This window comes from Corvus hawaiiensis, chromosome Z (assembly GCF_020740725.1).
Source record: "Corvus hawaiiensis isolate bCorHaw1 chromosome Z, bCorHaw1.pri.cur, whole genome shotgun sequence".
Classification (NCBI taxonomy): Eukaryota; Metazoa; Chordata; class Aves; order Passeriformes; family Corvidae; genus Corvus; species Corvus hawaiiensis.
This window is the reverse complement of record NC_063255.1, coordinates 53,567,795-53,589,971: the sequence shown is the minus strand read 5'-3', so window position 1 is coordinate 53,589,971 and position 22,177 is coordinate 53,567,795. Positions and strand designations below refer to the sequence as shown.

Below are 22,177 nucleotides of genomic sequence, written 5' to 3'. Positions count from 1 at the left end.
AGAACTGTTAGATGGGAGCAATATTTCAGAGTGGTCTTTGTAAAATTGTAACTTTCAAGGTAATTTTTTAGTATTATTGAAACAGTGCAAAGGAAAAGCTTTTCATCTGCAGTGTAGAGGATAACTCTAGACAAGGGTAATAGCTGTAACTTTTTAGTATCTTAATATTGGCACAAACCACTGATTTTCCAGTTCTTAATGTACAATTGCTTGACACTCTTTAACCAACACCAAAGGAAATACATCAAGTAAGCTTGCTTGGTAGTTTCAATTAATGCGTTTAAACTTCACAGAATTTTATGTAGCATCACACTTCTATGGCATGGCATCTGTTCTTGCTTTTAACTCTCTTAAGTATTTATACATGATGGCTCTTGAGCCATTTCTGTCTGCATAAAAACCATATACATCAATTGTGCTGGTTGATGGGCATATGTTAGGTAATATATTTAATAGGCCAAAAAATTAATTTCCATGGAATACTACTGGCTATCAGAGGAATAGATTGTTTAATCAGTTATGATAAACCTACCATTGAGAATATGAAGAATGGAAGTTGAATAACAATGTTCTAAAATTGCCAAACATACAGCAGTGTGTAACCTTTTTACCACTGTAAATTTACTTACCACTTGCCTATAACTGACTAATAAAAAATTCAAATACAGTTATGTTCAAATATGGCCTTTGTGATGCCTCTCTATATGTTTTTTTAATGGGCTTTTAGAAAGGATGAACTTCTCTTTAGAGGCACAGGTGTCTAGTCATGCTGGGGCAGCACAGGACATAGGACTTGCTTGTACACACATAAAGTAGCTGCATTCCCAAGATTTCTAGTAAAAATGTAATGTCATTCTCTGGCAAATTATTCACTCTAGCACTTTCTCTTATGTATCATGTGAACTACTACTTATTTGCGCATTATTTTAACAAAATATCAGAAGATACTATTAATGCTGGTGGTTCTTGATTAAGGTATTTCATTTCTACTGCACATTTTCTGCTTTTCATGGAGAACTGGAGGAAACTGAAGGCAGACTCAAATTTTTACTGTATTAGGTTGGAAGGTTTCTGTTGGTATAAGTGACATTTCATTACATAAAACATAGTACTAGATTGTAGAGAATAATGTTCTCTAATATGAAACAAAAAGAATTTGAGTGAAAGGTTTATATGTTTATAATGATGTTTTGTAATTAAATCCTTCCCATAAAAGTATTATCTTTGTTTACCTAAGGCTCTGGCAGTACTTCTGAATTGCATGAACTGTGCCCACAAATATTTATACAAGTGAATAAAATTAAATTTGACTTATGCAGAAAATTAGCTCTGAAGTTGCCGTAATACAGTTAAGAGAAAAGGGCAAAGGTTCTGACCCTCAGGACTACTATGTTGCACATACAGGCCATTGTTGCAGGCAAGAAAAGGGAGTCATAGGGTAATTATTTCTCATCTATCAGGAAATGAGGGAGGAGACAACAGGCCAGAGAAGACCACAACTGACCAGCAGGGGACACATGCAGGGTAAACATGCATCTCAATTGCTGGCTCTCTTTCAGGACCATGTGCTGCAAAACTTGTGCCATCCCCATATCAGGTTAATTTCTGTTGTTTTTCAGTCACAGAATCACAGAATATTATGAGTTGGAAGGGATCCAAAATATTCATCAAGTCTACCTCTTAAGTTAAAGTCCTGTAGAGGGATCAAGCCATGATCTTGGTGTTTTTAGTATCATGCTTTAATCAGCTGAGCTAGTGTCAGGGTATACCATCATAAGAATTCACAAGGTGTAGATAATGGCTAGGTTGCAGTCCTTGAAGTTCATGTCTTGGGCTTTCAGAAGAAACTTGTGCTGTTGCATTTTGTGGAGGTGTTGAATTTCACTTTAATCTTGTTGGCTAGCCCTCAGCTAGATACTTCTCACTTGAGATCCCCCATGACCAGAGCCCCCAAGGTGCTCGTGTGGGTCTAGTAATAAGGAATTCACACAGTGCCAGGCTGCCTGGTGGTGTATCACCCAACCATTGCATCTCTGAGGTCAAGAACTTTTTCCCTTGGCAGACAGCTCAAGGAGAAGGCTTTGTTATGAACTTGTCTGCTTTTTTTGCTTTCCTGGCTTGCAATCTAAAATAGTAGGCTCTGCTCAGAAAAAAAGGTCATAGAGGCAGTAGTTGTTAACACCACTTGAATTCTTAGCAGTGTACTCAACAGTTATTGAAGTGATTGTATCTCTCTTCCCTCGAAGTCTCTTTCCAAAGTAGGTAATGCATTTATTTGACAGCAAAATGCTAGGGAAGTCACTGATACTTGTTTTGGAAAAATCTCATGAACTATGTTCCTATTGTTTCCATGTTGTACTTGGAAATTGCCTACTGTGTTAATCTATTGTGTAAATAGTATACTATAACTCTCAAGTCAAATGCAAAAAGAAACATGTGTAACAGAGATGTTATTTTAGTAATGCTCAGTATAGTGAAAGCAGATCCTTTTCCCTAGGTATGAGAGAGAGAAAAAAAGTAGGCTGTGTGTGCCCAAAGCAGTCCAGATGGAACCCCAGTAGGAGACATACTAGTGTAAATACAAGTTTTGTTTATTTCAGGCAATGTATGCTTCACATTTCTGTTATATTTCTTTGCTTTCCTGATTATGATATGCTAACATTCAATTACTAAGTCTTCAGAGATTTTTTTTCAATTTTCAGTGTTCTTTGTGCTAAAGTGCTTATACATTTTCCCTGTATTAAAAATAGGTTTATTTTATAGGTTTACAAAACTGGCTTCAAACCACGACATAATGCTTTTGCTTTCCTTTATGCTTCAGTATAGTCAAAATATTATATATTATGCTGAATAAAATACCTCAGATAACAAACCATCTTATCTTGCTACATTCTTCAAAGTAATTTATGTAAGCTGTGCTGTAACAACTTTCTAGAGCTCAAAATATAAATCTAGGTTGTCATGGATACACGCATGAGAAGGCTTTCTTTATAAATATGTTAGAAGTCTGACGATTTATTTTTAGTAGAATTTTCAAAAAGGAAAAGAAGATGTCGTATGTAACTAGGGCCGTTATTGGTTATTCTGATTGCACTTGAATACATTTCTGTTTCTTCCTCTTCCTTATCTCAAAATGTCTTCTAGCAAGGAGGTTTATGTGGATGTCAAAATGGCTGATAAGGGCGCTGGGCTTTTTCTCTCATCTGTTTTACCCCGCTTTGTACCAAGTATGCCTGAATTGGAATTCATATATTGCTTACCACCAGTTAGAAAGTTAGAGTTTTTATCTAGCACAGGGTTAAGCAGTGCTTTCAGGACTGAAAAAAATTCAGCTGGCATTTTACTCTCACATTAGTTAAAATAAATACACTAATTATGACATGTAACTGGATAATCTAAATAATTCATGGAACTTTCAAGGCAGGAAATACCTTCTGGTATCACATGTTCTATTTTGCTTCCTCTTCCCTGCTACATCAGTAGTGAAAGAGGCCATGCCCTCATATGTGATTTTCTGTGACTGGTCACTGTAAAACAGAAAGTTATAAACCTCTAATGAAAAATTATAAGGGAAAACAATAATTAAAAAAGGAAAAATAGATTGCTGAGAGTAATTCTTTATCATAAAAGTATACTAAATAAATTGCTCTTTTAACACATTTTATCTGTAGATTTTGATAAAATGGAAAAGAGAGAAGATACTAGTTCAGAGGTCTGAAACTTTGTGTGTATTAATATAAAGTAAAACAAAACCTCCAAGAGGGTAAGTGGAGGATTTCCATAGAATAAACACAAAATATTAGGAATTATCTAAAATGTCACAATTTTTCCAAGAGTACCTAAATGTTCATAGCTCCTGCTTGTTGCATGGACTTTGGGAGAAAAACAGATTGTATTTAGCGTTTGTGCAGTTCTTTCCACAGAAGTACTGTTAACTAAAAAATTCCTAAAAGTTCCCCATATGAAAATATAATCCCAAGTGCTCACTTCTTGGAAGATTGTGTCAGACATCAAATAATTTTGAAAAATGGTTATCGAAGATGTTGATACAAATACCCGTTCATTATTATTTTCCAGGAAGTTTTTCTCCCAAGAATTTCTAGCTTGCTTATGTCTGTCCAGCTTAAACAGAGAGTTTTTGGTTTCTTCTTTTCTAAATTAGCTTAACTGCTGTAGTAAAATAATATGTAAATCATAGCCATAGATGAATCACAAAGTCTTTGTTATGAATCTGAAAAATAATTCATGGCTTGTGTCCTCATTATAACGGATACTTTATACATAACACAATAGAGGCATCAAGTTTAGTGCCAACAACACAAGAAGAATCTGTTTGTTTGCCTTCTGGGAATCAGCCGTAAATCATAGAGCCAAAATTTCTGACCTAGCATGTTAAGGAAGTGCTAAAAACATGAAAGAGAATGAAATCACACAATCCTGGAGCGAATCTGTTATTTTTTAAGGTTGGCAGGATAATCATTGTTTGATAAAATAGAATATGGGATTACTACATTAGGAAATTGCTGTCTCTCAAATTTGTTTTTCAGATTCTAGTATGACAAGTCTAAAATACAATATACATGTGCTGTCTTGGCATGTGATTTGAAAACCTTGTTAATAAGGATTTGTAAGTATCAGTAGAATCAGTAAAGCTGTACAAATCATGGGACTCAAGTATCAGAGCACTTTAAAAATAACACTCATGCTATACCTGTTGGATGTTACAGAACAGTCTACAATGGAGACATTGACCTGACAAAGTCTTGCTGGGTAAGCCAAAAAGCTCCTCCAGAAAAGCCTTCCAGCAGCTTTATATTGCCAGTGGAATCTGTCCGTTAAGTATTGGTTTGAGTGGCTAGAATGTTATAGTAGTGATAGGGGAGCCATGAGCATGGTGTAGTGTTAGACAATGCTTGATTAAAGGCTGTTGCAAAAACCAGATGCATAACTGAGTGACACTTTAAAAAAAAATCCTCTTTTATTTTCTTTTGCTCTATTTCTCTGTTCCTGTGGACTTTGCTGCTCTGTCCCAATAGTTATGTGTATTTTCTTTAGAGAAGTGAAGAACTATGGGCAACTGATCTCCTTAAATAAACTAGTAGTTAGCTGTCATGAGTAGTACTACAGTTGTGCTGGACGAACAAGAAAAAAAAAAAAAGATTCTTCTACAGTGCAGTTTCATATTCCAGTTTCACTCTGCTGTCTGGTTTAAGAGTTTAGAGCTGCATGAATAAGGGATTGTTGTTGCTATTCACTTAGTATGGGAGTTCACAAAAAATTTTAAAATTGTCATCAAAATTAACACATTTTGAGCAGATTTTTTGGAGTATTAAGTGATGGCTTTTCAAATTATTTGATTTGTCTATAAACTGTGAAGTAAATGTGATGCAATGTAAAAATAACAATGAAGATCTAGTTTTTGGATTTTTAATTTCTGTGGTTTCTTTTGAGCAAGGAACTAAGCTATACATCTGAGCAGGAAAAGGGTCCAAATCCTATAACAGCAAAAGGAATTTAAAAAAAAAAAAGCAGCCCCAGGAAGTGGTTAGGCAAATGCAAGCTGAGACTACAGCTTATTTGGGACAATTGATGTGTTTTTTACTGTTGCCCTCATCTGGCACTTTTTGTGTCACCCATCTGTTGTGTCTGACTAGGAAACTAGATTACTGTCTCCGGAGGCATTGACTACTCTTCCCACAGCTTTGATCATTGATCAGTCTAAAAGCCCCCTAGCTTTGTTTTTTTCCCAGTGTGACACTGTATGCAAATACATGATAATTGCAATTGTGTATGGAAAACACCATCCAGAGTTTGTTGCTGTCCAGATGTGTTTATAATAGTTCCAGTGAAAATGTAGGTGTAAAACTGCAGATGTTTGTTGAGTCCAGGATATAACAAGAATATGTGTGGACTTGATATGTGCCTTTAGAAATAAATGAAGACAAAACCCACGACATGCTGAAAATAGACCCAATTAAAGTTACCAGTTTTTGAGAGTGTATTTTAAAGTAGACCACTGGAGTCAATAGTATCTACTTGAGAAGATAAAATGGGACTTGAGTAATGCTTCTTGTTGCAGTATCTTTGTCCAGAGGAATGGCCAAATGAGGCCATTCCTCATATGTTTAATCTCATTAATATCTCAGCCTTACACAATTTCTTGTGTTATTCTGTGAAAGAAAATCACAAATTGCTCAGGAGATGCAGAGGCTCTGTAAATTGTCCTCCCATTGCCTAGCAGAAGACATTGCTGCTCAAAATGTGTGTGGAAAACTTACTTACAACTCTAGTCAAGCTTTATTTTTTCATTGAGGCTGAAATTTCTGTGAAGGATTTCCTAGTGAAAGTTCAACTATACAGTTAGTTAATTCATAGTACCTGTGTAGCAAGCGCAATTTTAGCTCTTTGCTGTTATTTGCTAGCACTATACCTGTTTGTGTTACATTGATTTGGCATTCTTCCTTGCAACTGCTTCTGTGGTGCTGCTTTCTGTGTTTCTTCTGGGCCATCAGCCATTGGCTTGTTTCCTCACAAGTGTGAGGGTGCCTCTCTGTGGTCTTTTCAGTTTTGGTGACTGAACCCTTTACTGACACAGACCCTTCACTGTAAGGGCTTGGTGGCCAGATTAGTTCCCCAAACCAGTATGAATAGTGGTACGCAGCTAACTGAGTAGCTGGGGGAAGTACTGAAGCCAGTGCAGGATTGGCTGTCTGCACTGATGCATGTAGAAAATTACAGAAATACAATGAAAGGGAATACTCAGGAAAGCAGACATGTCAGTAATGAAACACTGAATGTGCTCAACCCGTCTGAAACAAGTGGTTGCAGAAGGCTTCATCATCAGAGATGATGTCTGCTCTAGGGTAAGGCCTCTGCCTTTGGGAGGAGGGCAGAGGTTGTGGGGGTGTGCAGAAATGCAGTACCTGTGGAAAATACCATTTGGTTATCTTGGGGTTTTTATAAACCCCACAGTAGAAGGCATTAGAGATTTTTGTAATTCGTTGCTACTTTCAAAGGGTACTAGGATGTTTTCCAGTTCTGAAGTACAATGAGCCAAAGTGAGGCAGTCCCCCTTGTTGCATAGTGTGTCTGTCTGAGTCAAGTGAAGTACAGAAGTGCAGGAGAGTTGTTCTGTAGGGTCTTCGTTGAAATACGTTAACAAGGTGAATTGCTCTTGTTCATGAAATATTGTATTTTTCTGCATTTTCTTTAGCAAAATAATCAAGACTAGAAAACACTATACCATGATGACTTAGTAAATTTGATATTTGAATGGGAAATTTTAAAGAAAATTATGTTACAGGTCAAAATTGAGAAAGTATTTACACAAAGTTAAATAGTGCAGATAAGAACGTGATGGCTAAGATGGAAAGAAAGTTTTAGCATAAACATAAATCTGAATGTATGAGCACCCTTATTTCTGTCATATGCTGCAGAGGTTAAAGAACTGACAGCTTGCCTACACTTGAAATTCTATTTAAACTAAGATAGATTGCAATTTAAATGCGTTATTTGTACCTAAGTAACAGTCAACCATGGACATTTCTAGTCCCAAAATATAAGTGTTATATGCCTATGTGTTTTAATCTCCTTCAAAGATAAACTGTAAAAGGCTTCAGCCTGCAATTAAAGAGGAATGTCTGGTGTAATACACCACTCAAAAGATACAGCTTTGATATTTAGGGGTAGGTAGATTACAAATACTTGGAGAGCAACTGAAAGTAAAGTGTTGGAAATTATCAGTAGCTGCAGGAGTGAAACCACAAATAATGATGGAGGCTCCTTGTGACCATCTGCTTAAACTTACATTTTCTGTGTCCATAGTCTGAGAGTCCTCCACTTGTGTATTTTGGAACTGGGAACAATCAGTGTCTCTAGAAAAATACTTATGACAAGGGTGCATTGGGTGTGCTGCACTGTCCAGTTCACCTGCTCTCTCACAAGTCTGCTTCCCCTGTTCTCTGCAGTACTGTGGGCTGTGATACCTCTGAGATCTCTTGTGGTAGCCCAGCTAGCTGCTTTCCAGGCAAAAGCCAGATGCTGATCAGTTAAAGTTAATCTCAAGGTAGTAGGCATATAAAATAATCATATTTGATATTCATCACATCCCTATAAAACTTGGGATAAAAGAAAGAATTTTGGTTTTCAGTTAGTTGCCAAAAGGCATGATTTATAGCTACATACAATAATGTTTATATATATATCCTTGAAACCATCTACAGAATTGTCATCATCTATAACAAATTATTTAATTAATATTTAATAAGGAAATAGACATTACATTACATTAGTATGTGTGTCTGTGTCTGGGGAAGAAGGAATTATCAGCATGTGGCAAAAGACCTGTGAAATACCTTGGCAGAGATAACAGCAGAAGAACTACCTCAGGCATGCAATGAATAGAAACGATGTGACAGCAGTGGATTAATTTTATAATTTAATTATCAGTTGAATTAAGCATCAATAAAATTTGTGTCCCCCAGAAGTTAGGGCAGGCACAAAATTAAGTACAGTTTGTCCAAACTTTATGACATAAACTTATCTTTCTATCCTCTGATTTTTGCTAGAAATCACATGAAATGAACATAAACAAATTGAAATATGTGTTGAAAAAAACACTTGCTGTTATTAGTGTAGCCTTACATTAATTCATTGATGTATTTTTCATCCTTGTTTAGCTTACAGACCTGCAAAGTGACTGGATACTAAGGTGACTTGTGCTTCTTGACTGTACCAATAGAAGGATTTGTTAGCACTAACTTTGAAACGAGAGCTTCTGAATTCTTTTCCTATTGCCGTCCTGCCATTTCCTCCACAAACCTAGGAGATGGCCAAAGTGTGTTCCAAGGAACTAATGCCTCCACATCATCACATTTGTGTGGTAGTCCTATGGCGGCCACTGCAAGCAAAGGTAGCTCTAGTTTTAAATGCAAGGGTAGCCCTATTTTTTCTAGTGTTTGCTGTCCCACTGGTCCAAGAGCAAGGAAGCCTTGACAAAGTGGCTCTGTAGCTACACTGTGAAGATGTGTCTTACTTCTCACGTAAATTGTATTAAGGCCTTTGGTCCCCACAACATCCTTCTCTCTAAATTTGAGAGATATGGATTTGATGGGTGAACTGTTCAATGGATGAGGAATTGGCTGGATGGTCACGTCCAGTGGTCAATATCTTGGCCAGCACTGGTGACAAGAATTGTCCTCCAGAGGCCTGTAGTGGCACCAGTACTGTTTAATGTCTTCATCAGTGACATGGGCAGTGGGATTGAGTGCTCCTTCAGCAAGTTTGCAGATGACACCAAGCTGAGTGGTGCAGTGACACACTTGAAGGAAAGGGTGCCATCCAGAAGGACCTGGGCAAGCTTGAGGAGTAGGGTTGTGGGAATCTCATGACGTTTAACAAGGCCAAGAGCAAGGCCCTACACCTGGGTTGGGGCAACCCCCAGTATCAAAACAGGCTGGGTGATGAGCAGATCAAGAGCAGCCCTGCCAAAAACGACTTGGGGGTGCTGGTAGATGAGAGGCTGGACAAGACCCAGCCATGGGCACTCACAGCCCAGAAAAAATTCTGTCCTGGGCTGCATCCAAAGCAGCGTAGCCAGCAGGGCAAGGGAGGGCATTCTGCCTATCTGCTCTGTCTCTTGAGACCCCACCTGGAGTGCTGCATCCAGCTCTGGGGGTCACCAGGGCAGAGGCACACCACAAAGATGATCAGTGGGCTGGAGCACCTCTCCTGTGAGGAAAGGCTGAGAGAGTTGTTTTTATTCAGCCTGGAGGAAAGAAGGCTCTGGAGAGACCTTCAGCAGCCTTCCATACCTGAAAGGTGCCTGTAGGAAAGATGGGGACTGATGTTTTATCATGGCCTGTTGTGATGGGAAAAAGGGCAATGGTTTTGAAACTGAAGGAGGTCGATCTATAAAAGATGTAAAGAAGAAATCTTTTAGAATGAGGCAGGTAAAATACTGGCACAGGTTGCCAGAGAGGTGGTTGTTTCTTCATCCCTGGAAGTACTCAAGGTCAGGTTGGACAGGACTCTGAGCCCAGGTTTACTTCAAGATGGCCCTCCTTATTGCAGGGATGTTGCGCTAGATGACTTTTAAAGGTTGCTTCCAAACCAAACTATTCTATGATTTTATGATTCTGGTCTATGATGTACATGGGAAAAACAGGTGTGATACCATGGGAAAACTCTTCTGCCTGATTTTATCCACAGGTAGGCAGTGGCCACATAGAAGAGGTTTTCTACCATGCTGACCAATACATCTCTCTGGTTTCCTGGTCCTGCCCTTTCTGTCTTTCATTTCCACAGCATCTCTTGTACCATAAAGGAATTGTTACTTGGATTGGAGAGTAGTGTCTGGGTTTGCTTATAATACCTTCCTGTTTAATTTTGCTCTCAGGTTGAAAATGTTGGACATTGCTGATGTGCTAAGAGTGGTCTGGATGTTAATGTGTTTCTCAGAAACTTTTCATTCTGTAGCATTTCCAGAGGTATTAAATTTTACCATATCAGAGCTTTCTAAGTGTGTAACTATTATCATGTTAGATTGCAGGAATCCAAAAAGAGGTGGTCAAAAAATGCTTTCCATGAAAAATAGGTTTACAAAGAATAGAAATCTCTGTGTTTAAGGAAGCAATGGAATTTGTCTTCTGTTTGCTTTGCCTTCCTGTGGTAACAAAGGTGCTCCTTCACAAGAGATAAAGAAATAGAAGTGAATACTGATGGTGCAGTGGGCATTCTTCAAGGACAAAATGTTTTAATATGAAAGTGGCAGCTCTGTGTTTTAAATCTAGCAAAGCAGGACTTAAATTCTAGTGGGACTGCTACATCTTTGCATCTCCTAGGAAGCCTCAGATTGTAGGAGCTGATCTGATCTGAGCATATCTGATCAGATATTCCAACAGGAATAGGAGATTCAAACATTTCCTGACATTTCCACTGAAGTGGTAAAAAGCCCTCCAAACCACACAACCCCCCCCCCCCCCATCATATTCCAATTTTTTACTACTATTTTTAGCCATTATTGTCAGAATATCTGGGAAAAAAAGAAGTTTTTCAGAATTTACTTCTGTACTTTCCAAATCTTCACCATTTATGCTTGCTGAAAATGGGGGTGGGGGAGTAGGTGGGTGCTGGGAATATGAAAAAAATCTCCTTGCTTCAGTTTCCTCATATTTACGTTCAATAGCCATAAAATCACTCGAGTATTGCTTATAGATTAAAAAAATACATTAAAAATAGAACTAATTAAGGCTTGGCCTTATGGACAAGCAGTTTAAGTAGTCTACCCAAAGGCACCCAAGGACTTTGTGGTGAAAGTGAAGTTCCTATCTCATGATAATGTCCTGTCCATCAGAGCTTCCTCACTGCCACTGACAGAAGTTTATATTCTTGCTCTCACCTTGTGCAAGTACAAATGAGTAGGCAAGGTACAAGGCCATGGAGAGCAGGCATGTGAAAAAAACTTGGTGTGTATTAAACACTTCAGCAAATAACAACTCTCATCCCTAAGGTACTGTTTGCAGAAGAAGGCAATGATAGAGCTCATCTCAAAGACGGGAAGCTCTTTGGAAGCTAGAAGATACATTGGGCTCACTATTTTTAGTTTATTAAAGCTATCTGTTATGTTTCTTCATTGTGTTCAGCTCTCTAGCATCTTCAGAGAGTTATTACTCTGCTCATTGAAAAGAAGGGCAGCATGCTATGACTCCTCTGTCTTCTTTATGCCTATCACAAAGGCTGAAAATTTTGTTTTATGGCAGATGCCTAATGCAAAATGGACATGAAAGGGACAAGGTAGTGATGAGTATGGTACCTTCCCAAGAAACTCTTTCCTGAACTTCAAAGGTAGAAAAAAATTTTAAGCACTACTTGAGGGGGTGTGGGATAGGGGGAAGCCGTGGTCATCTTGAGTGTTCTGAGTTCTTGGTTCTGATTCGAGTCCTTTTCTTTCTTTTAACTATGAACCCCAAAAGCTTAATCATTGCATATAATTACCTTTATAGCTGAATAAAGTTATCATGCTGTACATCTTCTAAGGTGCATTACGTTTTAAGTCAGGATTATTTTCTTCTGCCTGTTTAATGTTGTCTAATTTATACAGCCGTGGAAAAGCAGTTTCAGATAATCATATTTACTTAAGTTTAATTCCACTAACAATGCAAGATTTTTTCCTCCTCTCATAAAAAAATACATTCAGAGCTCAAACAAGAGGCATTTAAATATGTATCATTTAAACTAGCTGCTCAGCCACAACCAGAAATTTATCTGCACAAATTCTATCACTGAATCATGTCTTCTGTTGTCCTACCCACTCCATTCCACAGACAGCTCATGGTCCAGTCCCTGTATCTTTGAGGTTCTATAATTTTGCCATGTACGGTGGGGTGGAACAAGTGAGACCTCTTCTGGTGCATAGTCAGTCTTGCACTTTGTTCTCGGACTTAATATTCTGGGCAGAAGATGTTTTAGCCCAACCCTGATGTTGAATAAGAACCTTCAATTCCTGAGGGTACAATGAAGAGGAGCTGACTGGTATGCTTATGTTCGAAAGAAACAGTAGTCTTCATCTCTTTGCTCTTCACTTGGACAATTATTCAGCTTTACTGATGAATGTAGACACAATACTAAGAATAAATTATAAATAGAGGAGAAATACATGTGCTTTATGGGGATTAAAAGAAAATGTGAGAACAGCAGATCAGTGAATCCTATCCAAGTAAATTGAATGTATATTTCCTAACCTGAGTTATGAGAGATTTGAACTTTACTGAGAAGCAGGTGCTTTCATCCATAATCAGAGTAACACCTGGTCATTACCAGCAAAATGAAAAATCACCATTACTTTATAGGATGTTTCTTTTACACTTCCTAACTCTTCCTTCATGTAATCTTCAAGGCCTACCAAAAAAAAAAAAAAAAAAAAAAAAAAAAAAAAAAAAAAGTATTTCTTCTTTGGCTGGAAAGCTGCCATTAAGAACATCTCCATTATCTGGGAAGGCCATTTACTGCCCAAATGGAAACATGTTTTGCCATACTTGAATTGCCCCCCAAGCAATATTACTTCATGGGTTTTCATGTCTTTGATAGAATTATTTAGAGCACATATTTAATATTCAAATGAGCCGAATTGGCTTGGGCTTGTCTGAGGGTTTTTTTTGCCCGGATGTGTATGTTACCACTCATGCTCTTATAGTACAGCTTCTAACCACTGCCACTGGCCGCTGGCAGACCGATACACTGCCAGATTAATTAAATGCTTTCTAGGTTCATTGTATCAGTAAATCCAGACTGAATTCTTTCCCTCCCACCCTCCCTCAGTCTCTGTTGTCTGAGCGTTGGCCCCACCTCCCCTCATGCCGGTTTCCCTTTCCTCGCAATGCTCTGGGAAAGAAAGTGCAGGTACCCCTCCCTTGCTTTATTTAGATTCGCTCCCTTGTGCCCTGCTCTCGGCCCGGGGAAGCGCATGAGTGAGGCAGGTGGCTCGGCTGCGAGCGCGGCCAGCCCTGCTGCTGCCGGCGGCGGGCGGGAGCGGCGGCTGGCGCTGCGTCCCGGTATTCCTGCCGCCTGCCCCTCTCCGCTCCCGGAGCATCCTGCCCCGCGCCGCAGGCGGATCGCCTGCATCCCTCCGGCCGCGTTTGGCATGCACGGACACTGCCGTCCCCGCGCAGGAGGCTGCTGCTCTATGCAGGCGGCTCGGTGGCTGCCGCTGCCCCCCCGCGCCCAGCCTAGCCCAGCCCAGCTCAGCCCAGCCCATCCTAACCCAGCTCATCCTAACCCAGCCCAGCCGAGCCCAGTCTCTGCCCTGCGGCATCGCGGGCGGGACGCGCCGAGCGTGGGATGCCCGCGCCCCGGAGGGCGGCTTCCGAGGTAGGCGCTGTCAGGGCTGCGGCTGATCTCCCGGTGGGATTTGTGGACAGTCATGAGCCAGACCGAGGCTCCCCGGCCACTCAACTGGACCATCCGGAAGCTGTGCCATGCCGCCTTCCTCCCCTCAGTCAGACTCCTTAAGGTACGGTGGGAGCCCGCTTTGCATTCGAGAACCGGTGTCTGCCGCTGAGCACCTGCCTGGAGGGCTGCAGTCGCTGTTGCTGGAAAGTTAATTTAGGAATAGTCCCAACTTTACTGTTAATTACCTTGCCTGCTACCTTTAAAACCCCTTGTGAGCACCTGAAGGTGCCAATACTGTGCATCCGTACTTTATTCAGTGTGTTTGTTTGCCCATAAAGGTCTGTGAAAGGGGTAAAAAAGGAAGTAAGGGACGCTGGATATCATCTCTGCTTCTATTTGCCTTGTCTTATCAAGATGTGAACTTCTAGGGATGAGGAAGGTGTCTGTTTCTAAGGCGTGTTCCTTTGTGAGCAGCCCTCCGCTATCTGTTCTTTGGGTTATCTAGCCCCTAGGCAATACCTGAAGATCCAGTATGACTCAGACCAACTTGTAAGTGGAGCAATATGTAGGTGGAGAAAAATTATCTTAGTTTGCTAAAAGCTGTACATGGGAATAGGATCAGTTAAAGACTGGCAGTGCTAACAGCATCAGTGAAACTTTCTGGGTTTCTTTTATTTGTTTAAACTGCTTGTCACACTTTTGAAGGTGCTTTTGGAAATGTTTTTAAATGCGCTTTCCTAGGAAATCATTATTTACTGTTTGAAAAAATTATTTGGGGTTATATACTGTCGAGGGCTCTTATTCTCAGCATGCCAAGTACCATTACTAACGTGTGCCCCACTGAAGCTGTTTTAGAGGCATTTGCAGCTGGAAAACAAAATACCTTGAATCAACTTTTTGATGAAAAATAGGTTACATTAAACTGAAAAAAATAGGTTACATTAGCCTGAAAAGTCGTCTTTGTTCTTGGTACATCTTAATTCGATTGTACAATGAAATTTTAAACAATACACTAATTTCCCTGTAGGCTTTGTTTTATAAAATTGTTTATTCATTGCAGTATTTATCTCATTTTATCATAGAGTTTGATAGTTTGGCTTTGGAATTAGTCTGCAGCAAGGTAAAGCATGGCTAGTGTGACAGTGTATTAGATGGTAATGTTTGATAGAACCATTTGATTTTGTGTGAGTAGCTTGGAAATTAGGTCAGTTCTTACTACTGCAACATGCTTGAGCAGTAGTGTAGCATATGACGTTGCACTTAGCAGACATATGTTGTATGTGTAGTTATTGTACATACAATTCACGAATGACCATACTGCGTATCCTAGGAGGTATTTTTCAAATCCTCAGAGGAAGGGGTTACAGTTGAAAAATATTTCTGTTTCCAAACCAGATGTATGGCTGCTGGGGGGTACATTGTGAGCATCTCCAAAGAACAAAAGAAAGTTATATTTTGATTTTTCAGAAATCTAAGTTTTATCTAATGCAGAACGAAACAGAAGGCAGTGTTGATTTTTTCATAAAGGCTTCCCCCCCCCAGCCCCAGAAGCACTCATGAGAATGGGCAAACTCTACTAGTCCTATGCTTTTAGGAGAACATAATTTTGCTGAGGTGTGAGAACTCGGATGTGGGGAGTTTTTCTGTCATTCTCAATACCAGTGGGTCAGAGGTGAGGGGGCATAGATTGCAGTATTTCTTTTCTGGCAGACGAATGTTGCCCCATGTGGATGGTTTCTCATCGTTACATATTAAGGATGAACATTGTGATTAATTATTAAGAGAGCTGACTAAAAATGATTTTCTGAAGCTACAGATATAACCTGTTAGGGAAAGATAGTGAATGGACCCTGCAGAGTTAAAAAGAGCAGGGAAAATAACCAGAGATAAGCAAGCTCTGCACAGAGGGTGTGCGAGGTGTGGGAAAGACCACAGCAAAGAAGGTGGGACTCTGGCTCCTCTCTCAGCTCACAAGCAGTGCTCGTTGATTGGAGAGAGAAATGCATACATCAGCATCTTTAAGGCTCCCCAAAAAAAGCTTAAAATTTGGCTTCTTGTCTTTGTCTTTTGTTATTTAATGTGTTTAAAGCAAGTGACTGACATAAGAACAGGGGCCCATGGTCTGAATTCCATCAGCCAACCTGAGGAAATTCTCCTGTCATCAAGGAAAGAGTGTAATAACAGCAGCATTAAATTACCAGAAGAGTTGTATAAATATTTTCCTATATACAAAGTATTTTTTTATACTTCATGTTTTCCTTCACAAAATAAAGAAGAAACTTTTTCTAAATGAAAGGTGCTCCTCTAAATCCGAAAACATTGGAAAGGCAAGTGCAATAATCTAAGCTCATTTTTTTTAATTGCCCAGTTTCCAATTGGATTAAGTGGTCTTAAGGGCTAATGCAATATTGTTTCTAAGTAGACGTTCACTAGACCGTTTTCTATACAGCTTTTCTCTGTAGACAATGCTCTCAATAACAAACTTTAGAAAGCCTGATATGCTATGGCACATTTTTATTATTATATGCTTTGTCTGTCATTGTCAAACTCTTTTTCAATATACATTGTAAATTTAATTAGAGTAAGAAAATATAAAACACTATTACATCTTTTTCATTTCTATACTTTATTTTACTCTACCAGAACAAAAGAACTAAATGACCATTAAGTTCCAGGATAAGCTTTTTCCTGAAATTGTGAGAATGAGAGATAGCAGAGATTTCCTCTTTTGCACACACACAAATTCACTGTGACATTACCTGGACATTTCTAATAAAGGACATGAACTTTTCAAGTACTTCCATGATTTTTCAGTAAGAATTTTAACGTTCTTACCCTGTGGATACAATTTTAAATGTAGCATCAGTGCTTTTACAGTGATGGATCTAAATAAACATTGAAATCTAGGACTGCATGGAGGCAAGGCTCTTTGTTTGGTCTTGAAATTACTGTTTTTTAAATAGGTACCGAAAGGAGTTATTCAGCAGGTAGGTTATGTTCTTGTTCCACCCTGTTGAAATGGATGAGCAGTGCTCAGCTGCATGAACTGAGATTGGATAGAGCTCTGGCCACAGTGGTCTCATTTATTTTAGATAAGCTAGGACCATTTGTAGATGCATCCAGTTTGTGCTTTTCTTCCAGGCATGTGTTCCTGTTTTAACCCACTTCACAAATACCCTCATGTTTAGGTGCAGTTTTATAATCCTATTTTCTCAGTTTTTCATTTTCTGACAGGCACATAGAGTACTAAGAGCTGTATTGGAAGCACAGATTGAAACAATTTATTGGAGAAGATTTTTACCACTTGTGTCATCAGCTCATCCTTCACTGCTCCCATTTTTTTCCTCTAATAGGTTACTTCCTGTAGCACATTCCTTGCTGGTATTTTTTTGTAGTTGTTTCAATATGCTTAGAAGGTGCTAACACACTGCCTAATGCCTTCCTGTCTGAAGTAAGGACTAAGAAGTGCTTTGAGCACATAGGCAGAGAGGGTGGCTTTGTGCAGAACTGTCATTCTCCTGAGATGCTCAGATAAGATTTAAAAAACCCAGACATTTTAGAACAATGTTTTGGGTTCTTAAAAAATGAATGAATGAATGACATCATGCAAAAGACTTCACTCAGAGGGCACTGTGCCCTAGGAGAGGCTGCAGATGTATTTCTGCTTGAAACAGATATATGCCATGCGATCAAGAAATGAGCAATATGCTCAAGAAAAATAATTAAATAAATAAATGGCAGTAGAAGAGGACTGAATAACAAAAGGTCTGTAATGTGCAGTAAGTTTTAACCCCACAGATTTATAGATGTGTATAAAACTGTACGAAACTTTTGAAAAGCAACAAATTACACACCTTTTTTTCTTAATAAGACTAGAAAATTTTTTCATAATGAATCTGGCTTGCATGTAAATAACTAGGCTTGTAAGGCAGGAACTTTGGAAGGACCAGAGGAAAGGAAACAAAGTCAATCACAAGAAACACTGGGGGAAATGTTTTAGCTCTTCTTTCCCAATATGCAGCTTGGCAAAAATGCCAGCTCAGCTCTACCAAACAAAGAAGAAAATTTACCTGACCTGGGCAGTAGTCTAACCTAGCTCCTGAACTGGTGGAAGATTAGAGAGATCAGATGCTAAATTTCTGACCAATTGAAAAACTAGATCTTCTTTTTATTCATTATTTTTATTTAATTACCCTACCAAGAATGCATAAGGTAACCCAAGAGAAAATTAAAAACTTGAAAAATAGCTCACTGGAGTGAGACACAGTGTCTTTTTAATGTGACAGTACATACATATGAAATTCTGACTGGGCTGATCTATGTGAATAAAAAGGGTGGGCAATACTTCTGCTACAGCGAGTTCGGTTATGTCTGTAAAGAAGGTGTCTACAGGAATAAAGACGGGGAAATACCAGGCAGGCTTCACTAAAGTACATGGTGAAATACCACACTGTTCAATGGCTTACATCAACTAAAATTGTATTGCTATTTGATTACCAAATACAATTTTATTTCAGGATAATTTTTAAAAATCTGTTTTGGCAAATTGAGTGAAGGATATTGCTTCTCCAGAATGTTGGAAGAATGAAGTGTGTTCTTTATTAAACACTAAGTTTTTATACTTCTGAAACCCCTACTGTGAGAAAAAGTGTTTGTAAAGAGAGAAGAAAGTTGTATCTTTTGGAGGTAATTTTATTTCTCAAATGGATTGCAGAAATTAAAAAAAAAAAAAGGCTATTGGACTGATAGAATAGTCCTATATTTCAGGAGAGATACTTTTGATAAAGGATTTTTAAAAACACTTGAAAGGTGGATTTGCGTGCCATAGTCGTGAGAGGATAATGTTAGGTTGTATCATGGTCTTCAAACACAGAAGCATAAGCTTTTTATGCTATTTTATTTACTATCAATGAGAAAATGAGCAAAGATCTAAACACGAAGGCAGTCAAAATGTTAAGAGGTTTTTTTGCTCTTTGCTCCTCTTTTAATGTCCAGTTGACAGTGAGGTCTTCTAGCTTATGTTTAATAGAAGAGAATTCTGATTATTATTTTAGTTAATTTACAAAATCCACCTTTCAAACTGCAACAAAATGAGAGGACAGGTTTACTAAGTCTTGATTGAAAAATTGAGATTCTTGAAACAGATCCTAATGCATACAGTTACCATTACTGGGGTGGTGTACCAAATGTATTACTGCAGTAATGCACATTACTGGCAACAAAGGTAGAGTGGTAGTTTACCTGTATCTGCACTCGGCTTACTGAGTTAAATAGTCATAATGAACAAGCCAAACCGGCATAGAGAAAGTATCAGTCAATGTAACAATCTTTTTATAAATTCACTAGTAGAAAAACTAGTCACACCTCTGTGTATGATGGGATGCTGTGTATGGTGTGAAATACAGATGAGTATTATGCCTGCATGTAAGTTTTATTCAGAAAGAAATTATTTGATAAACTTCTGTGTCTCTGTCAGAAAGAGCATAGCTGTATCTATCACCTTTGTAATACATGTTGCATCTTCTCATACTGATTCATGGGTTTTCTGGGGTGTATTATTTGTCCTTAGAAGCACAATGGCCGTATTTCCAGCAAAGAAAAAGATTCAGCTTTCTGTTGTTCTGTTGGGCCATCAGTTTCATCATTTAAGGATGGCAGGAAAGAGACCTGGGGCTAGGGCATTGCTGTGTCTTTGCAGTCTCTCACTTTAATGTAAAAAAATTCATCTTACACCCCAAACTGAGGGAGCAGTGGGTGCTGCAATGTAGCTTCACTATGCCTTTGCACAAGTGTGCTTCCATTACTCTGCTCAGCTGTCAGCTGTGCCTCTAGTGCTTCACATTCTATAACCAAGCAATGGCAGAATGGTGATGGCATTTCACAGCTGAGGTTGAAGAACTGATAACATGCCTTTTGGAGACTGCACATTCTCAAAAGCTGCTTATTTCTTGAAGTCATGCTTCTCATCGGCAATGAGTTGAGCTGATCCCATTAATGTGGCAACTGGGCATGTTCTTGTGTAAGGATTTTCTGACAGATTATGCCCGTTCATTTCTTCTGAAAGCAAACAAAATGTGGAAGTTGATAATGATTTTTCCATTTTATATAAAGAACTCTGTGGTTAATTCTTTGGTGCAGTGTACATTTTTTATGTCATCCAGGGTGAATCAGAGCTTGTTAGCTGTTTGCCTTATTGACTGAATCTTTTCCATGAGTATGACTTGGGTTGATGGCCACTGAATTGGAAGACATGTAGCACCAAATTAGTATCTACAACAAGAAATATATTCCCAATTAAGAAAAAATAGAGTGAGGGATAAAAACAAAAGAGCACAGTGGTGGAAGTCATGTTTCCATGGGAAAACCTACATGTAAGAGGTAGACACATCAGTGCCATTTTGATGGCAGAGGCTGTAATCTACTGATGTCATGTAAAGGGAAAAAATAGTTTTGATTTTCAAGTTGGAAGACGCTCTGTGAATGCAAAGCTTATTATTTCAAACCAGAGAATTTTAGCAGATAAAACCAAAAGATTTTTCTTTCTGGGTATGTCACACCATGTGAGTGCTCTTTTTTAAAAAAAGTGATAGAAAAGATAATGTTAAATTTTCAGTCTTGATGCAGCAGCTACAGTACAAAAATACCTGGCTGTTTAAAATAAGGAACCTGCAAGTGCTACAGGTTTTTAGCCCTCTTGCAGCTTGATATTATTTTCAGTGTTTTCCCTAAACCCAGCTTTCATTAGTGTCTCTACCTTCATCTTAGATAGTGCAGTGAGGTTTTGCCTTCTTCTGTGCCACATGGCCAACGGGTTACAGCAACAAAGATGAGGTATCAGAGAAGTACTCCAGGATTTTACGTTTTTTCCGCACACAGATGGTTTTGCCTTGATCTCTGCTTCTCATGAGGTTCAGCCTCTTCGTGTGTGGGTACTTAGAAGAGGTTGCAAGTGGCACCATTTCTCATTGGCCTTTAATTGATAATGTATGAAACATTGCATTAAACTTGCTTATCAGAAAGTAAATGCAAGATTCCTAATTTGTGACTGAATAAGAGATGATTTATGGCCATTTCCAGAGAAATAATTTAAAAAAAAAAAAAAAGTAGTATTTTCGATATAGATTAATAGAAGAAAAGTTTAAGACTTGTTCTGAACACAGTATTGTTTTAAAATAATTGTAAAATGCTAATAAGTGTAGAAATCATACAACCAAGGGGTTACAGGTACAATGTGTTAGTAGAATCTTGTGCTAAGAGCGTAAGATTTTAATGTTGTTCTGCTATACTGTTCCCGTTTGAGAGGGTGCCATGTCAAAAATTCAGGGCACAAGACCATAAAGTGAAGCTGAGTGGTTTTATTCCACCTGAGTTGCTAACAAGACTATGCTACCGTCTAAAAAGAAGTGCCCTTGAGGGTCTCTGGAAATTTATGTCAAAGCTGGTAATAAAGCATGAAATAAAATCACTTCATCAAAAATATCTTTGATCCCTGCAAGTAATATAATGACATGAAACAGTCTGACAAAGTGCTTTTAACAGTGTCAAGGAAGTTACTGAAGAAGATATCAGGATTCTATAATGTAATTAAAACAATCATCAGGCTGACTTTACATTAGTGAGAAGGTGATTGAGTGTAACACTGTTTTTCGTTTACCCTTTTCTTCACCTGTTGCTTGTAAATGTAGACAGGAGAGATAGCAACTCACTGAGCCATCATAATTAAGAATGTAGGGAGGATGAATTGTTTTGTTTCAGAAGGATGCCATTTTTTTAACATCCTGCTGTATTGCATTGGTGTGGCATGTTGCTGCTGGGTCTGTTGTGGTGAAATATCACAGCTGTTTTGCAGTGCAGTGGCTGGATGTTCATCTTTGCATATAGCTGAAAAGAGAGACTGAAACAACTGGATAAACTAATTTCAGGGTAAGCTGAGGGCCTTTCAGACTGACTTTTCTATGATTGTATGTAGCGTTTTCATAGTGTTCTGAATAGCAGAAGGCATTTTCCAAATACATTCTTACTAAACTTTCATGTTCAGTACTTCAAATTATTAGGTGGTGTCTTATGCAGGAGATGAACGGGTTTGATGAACAGTATTTTTTCTGGTTGCAAATTGAGTACTATCACATTAAAATTGAGAAGATCTGCACCACCCAGCCATAATACTACAGCTTTTCTCAGTTTTTTCTCTCTACATTTCTGCCCACGTCTCTGCTGGCCCTCTTCCTGAACTGCATTACTCAAAGAAGTTATCAGATATTTGTCTGCTTAGCCCATGCTCAGAGAAGGA

General features: G+C 38.7%; 1 protein-coding gene across 4 annotated transcripts in view; it reads left to right on the top strand.

Annotated features, from left to right (window-relative positions):
• The first annotated feature begins 13,830 nt into the window (after positions 1–13,830).
• The window catches only part of TRPM3 (transient receptor potential cation channel subfamily M member 3), a 272,291-nt gene continuing 263,944 nt past the window's right edge, over positions 13,831–22,177 (top strand). For all 4 annotated transcript variants that reach the window (XM_048290665.1, XM_048290663.1, XM_048290664.1 and 1 more), the window contains exon 1: positions 13,831–14,008. In XM_048290665.1, coding sequence (XP_048146622.1) covers positions 13,919–14,008 — 90 coding nt within the window. In that variant the 5' untranslated portion in view covers positions 13,831–13,918. The remainder of the gene's footprint in view (positions 14,009–22,177) is intronic.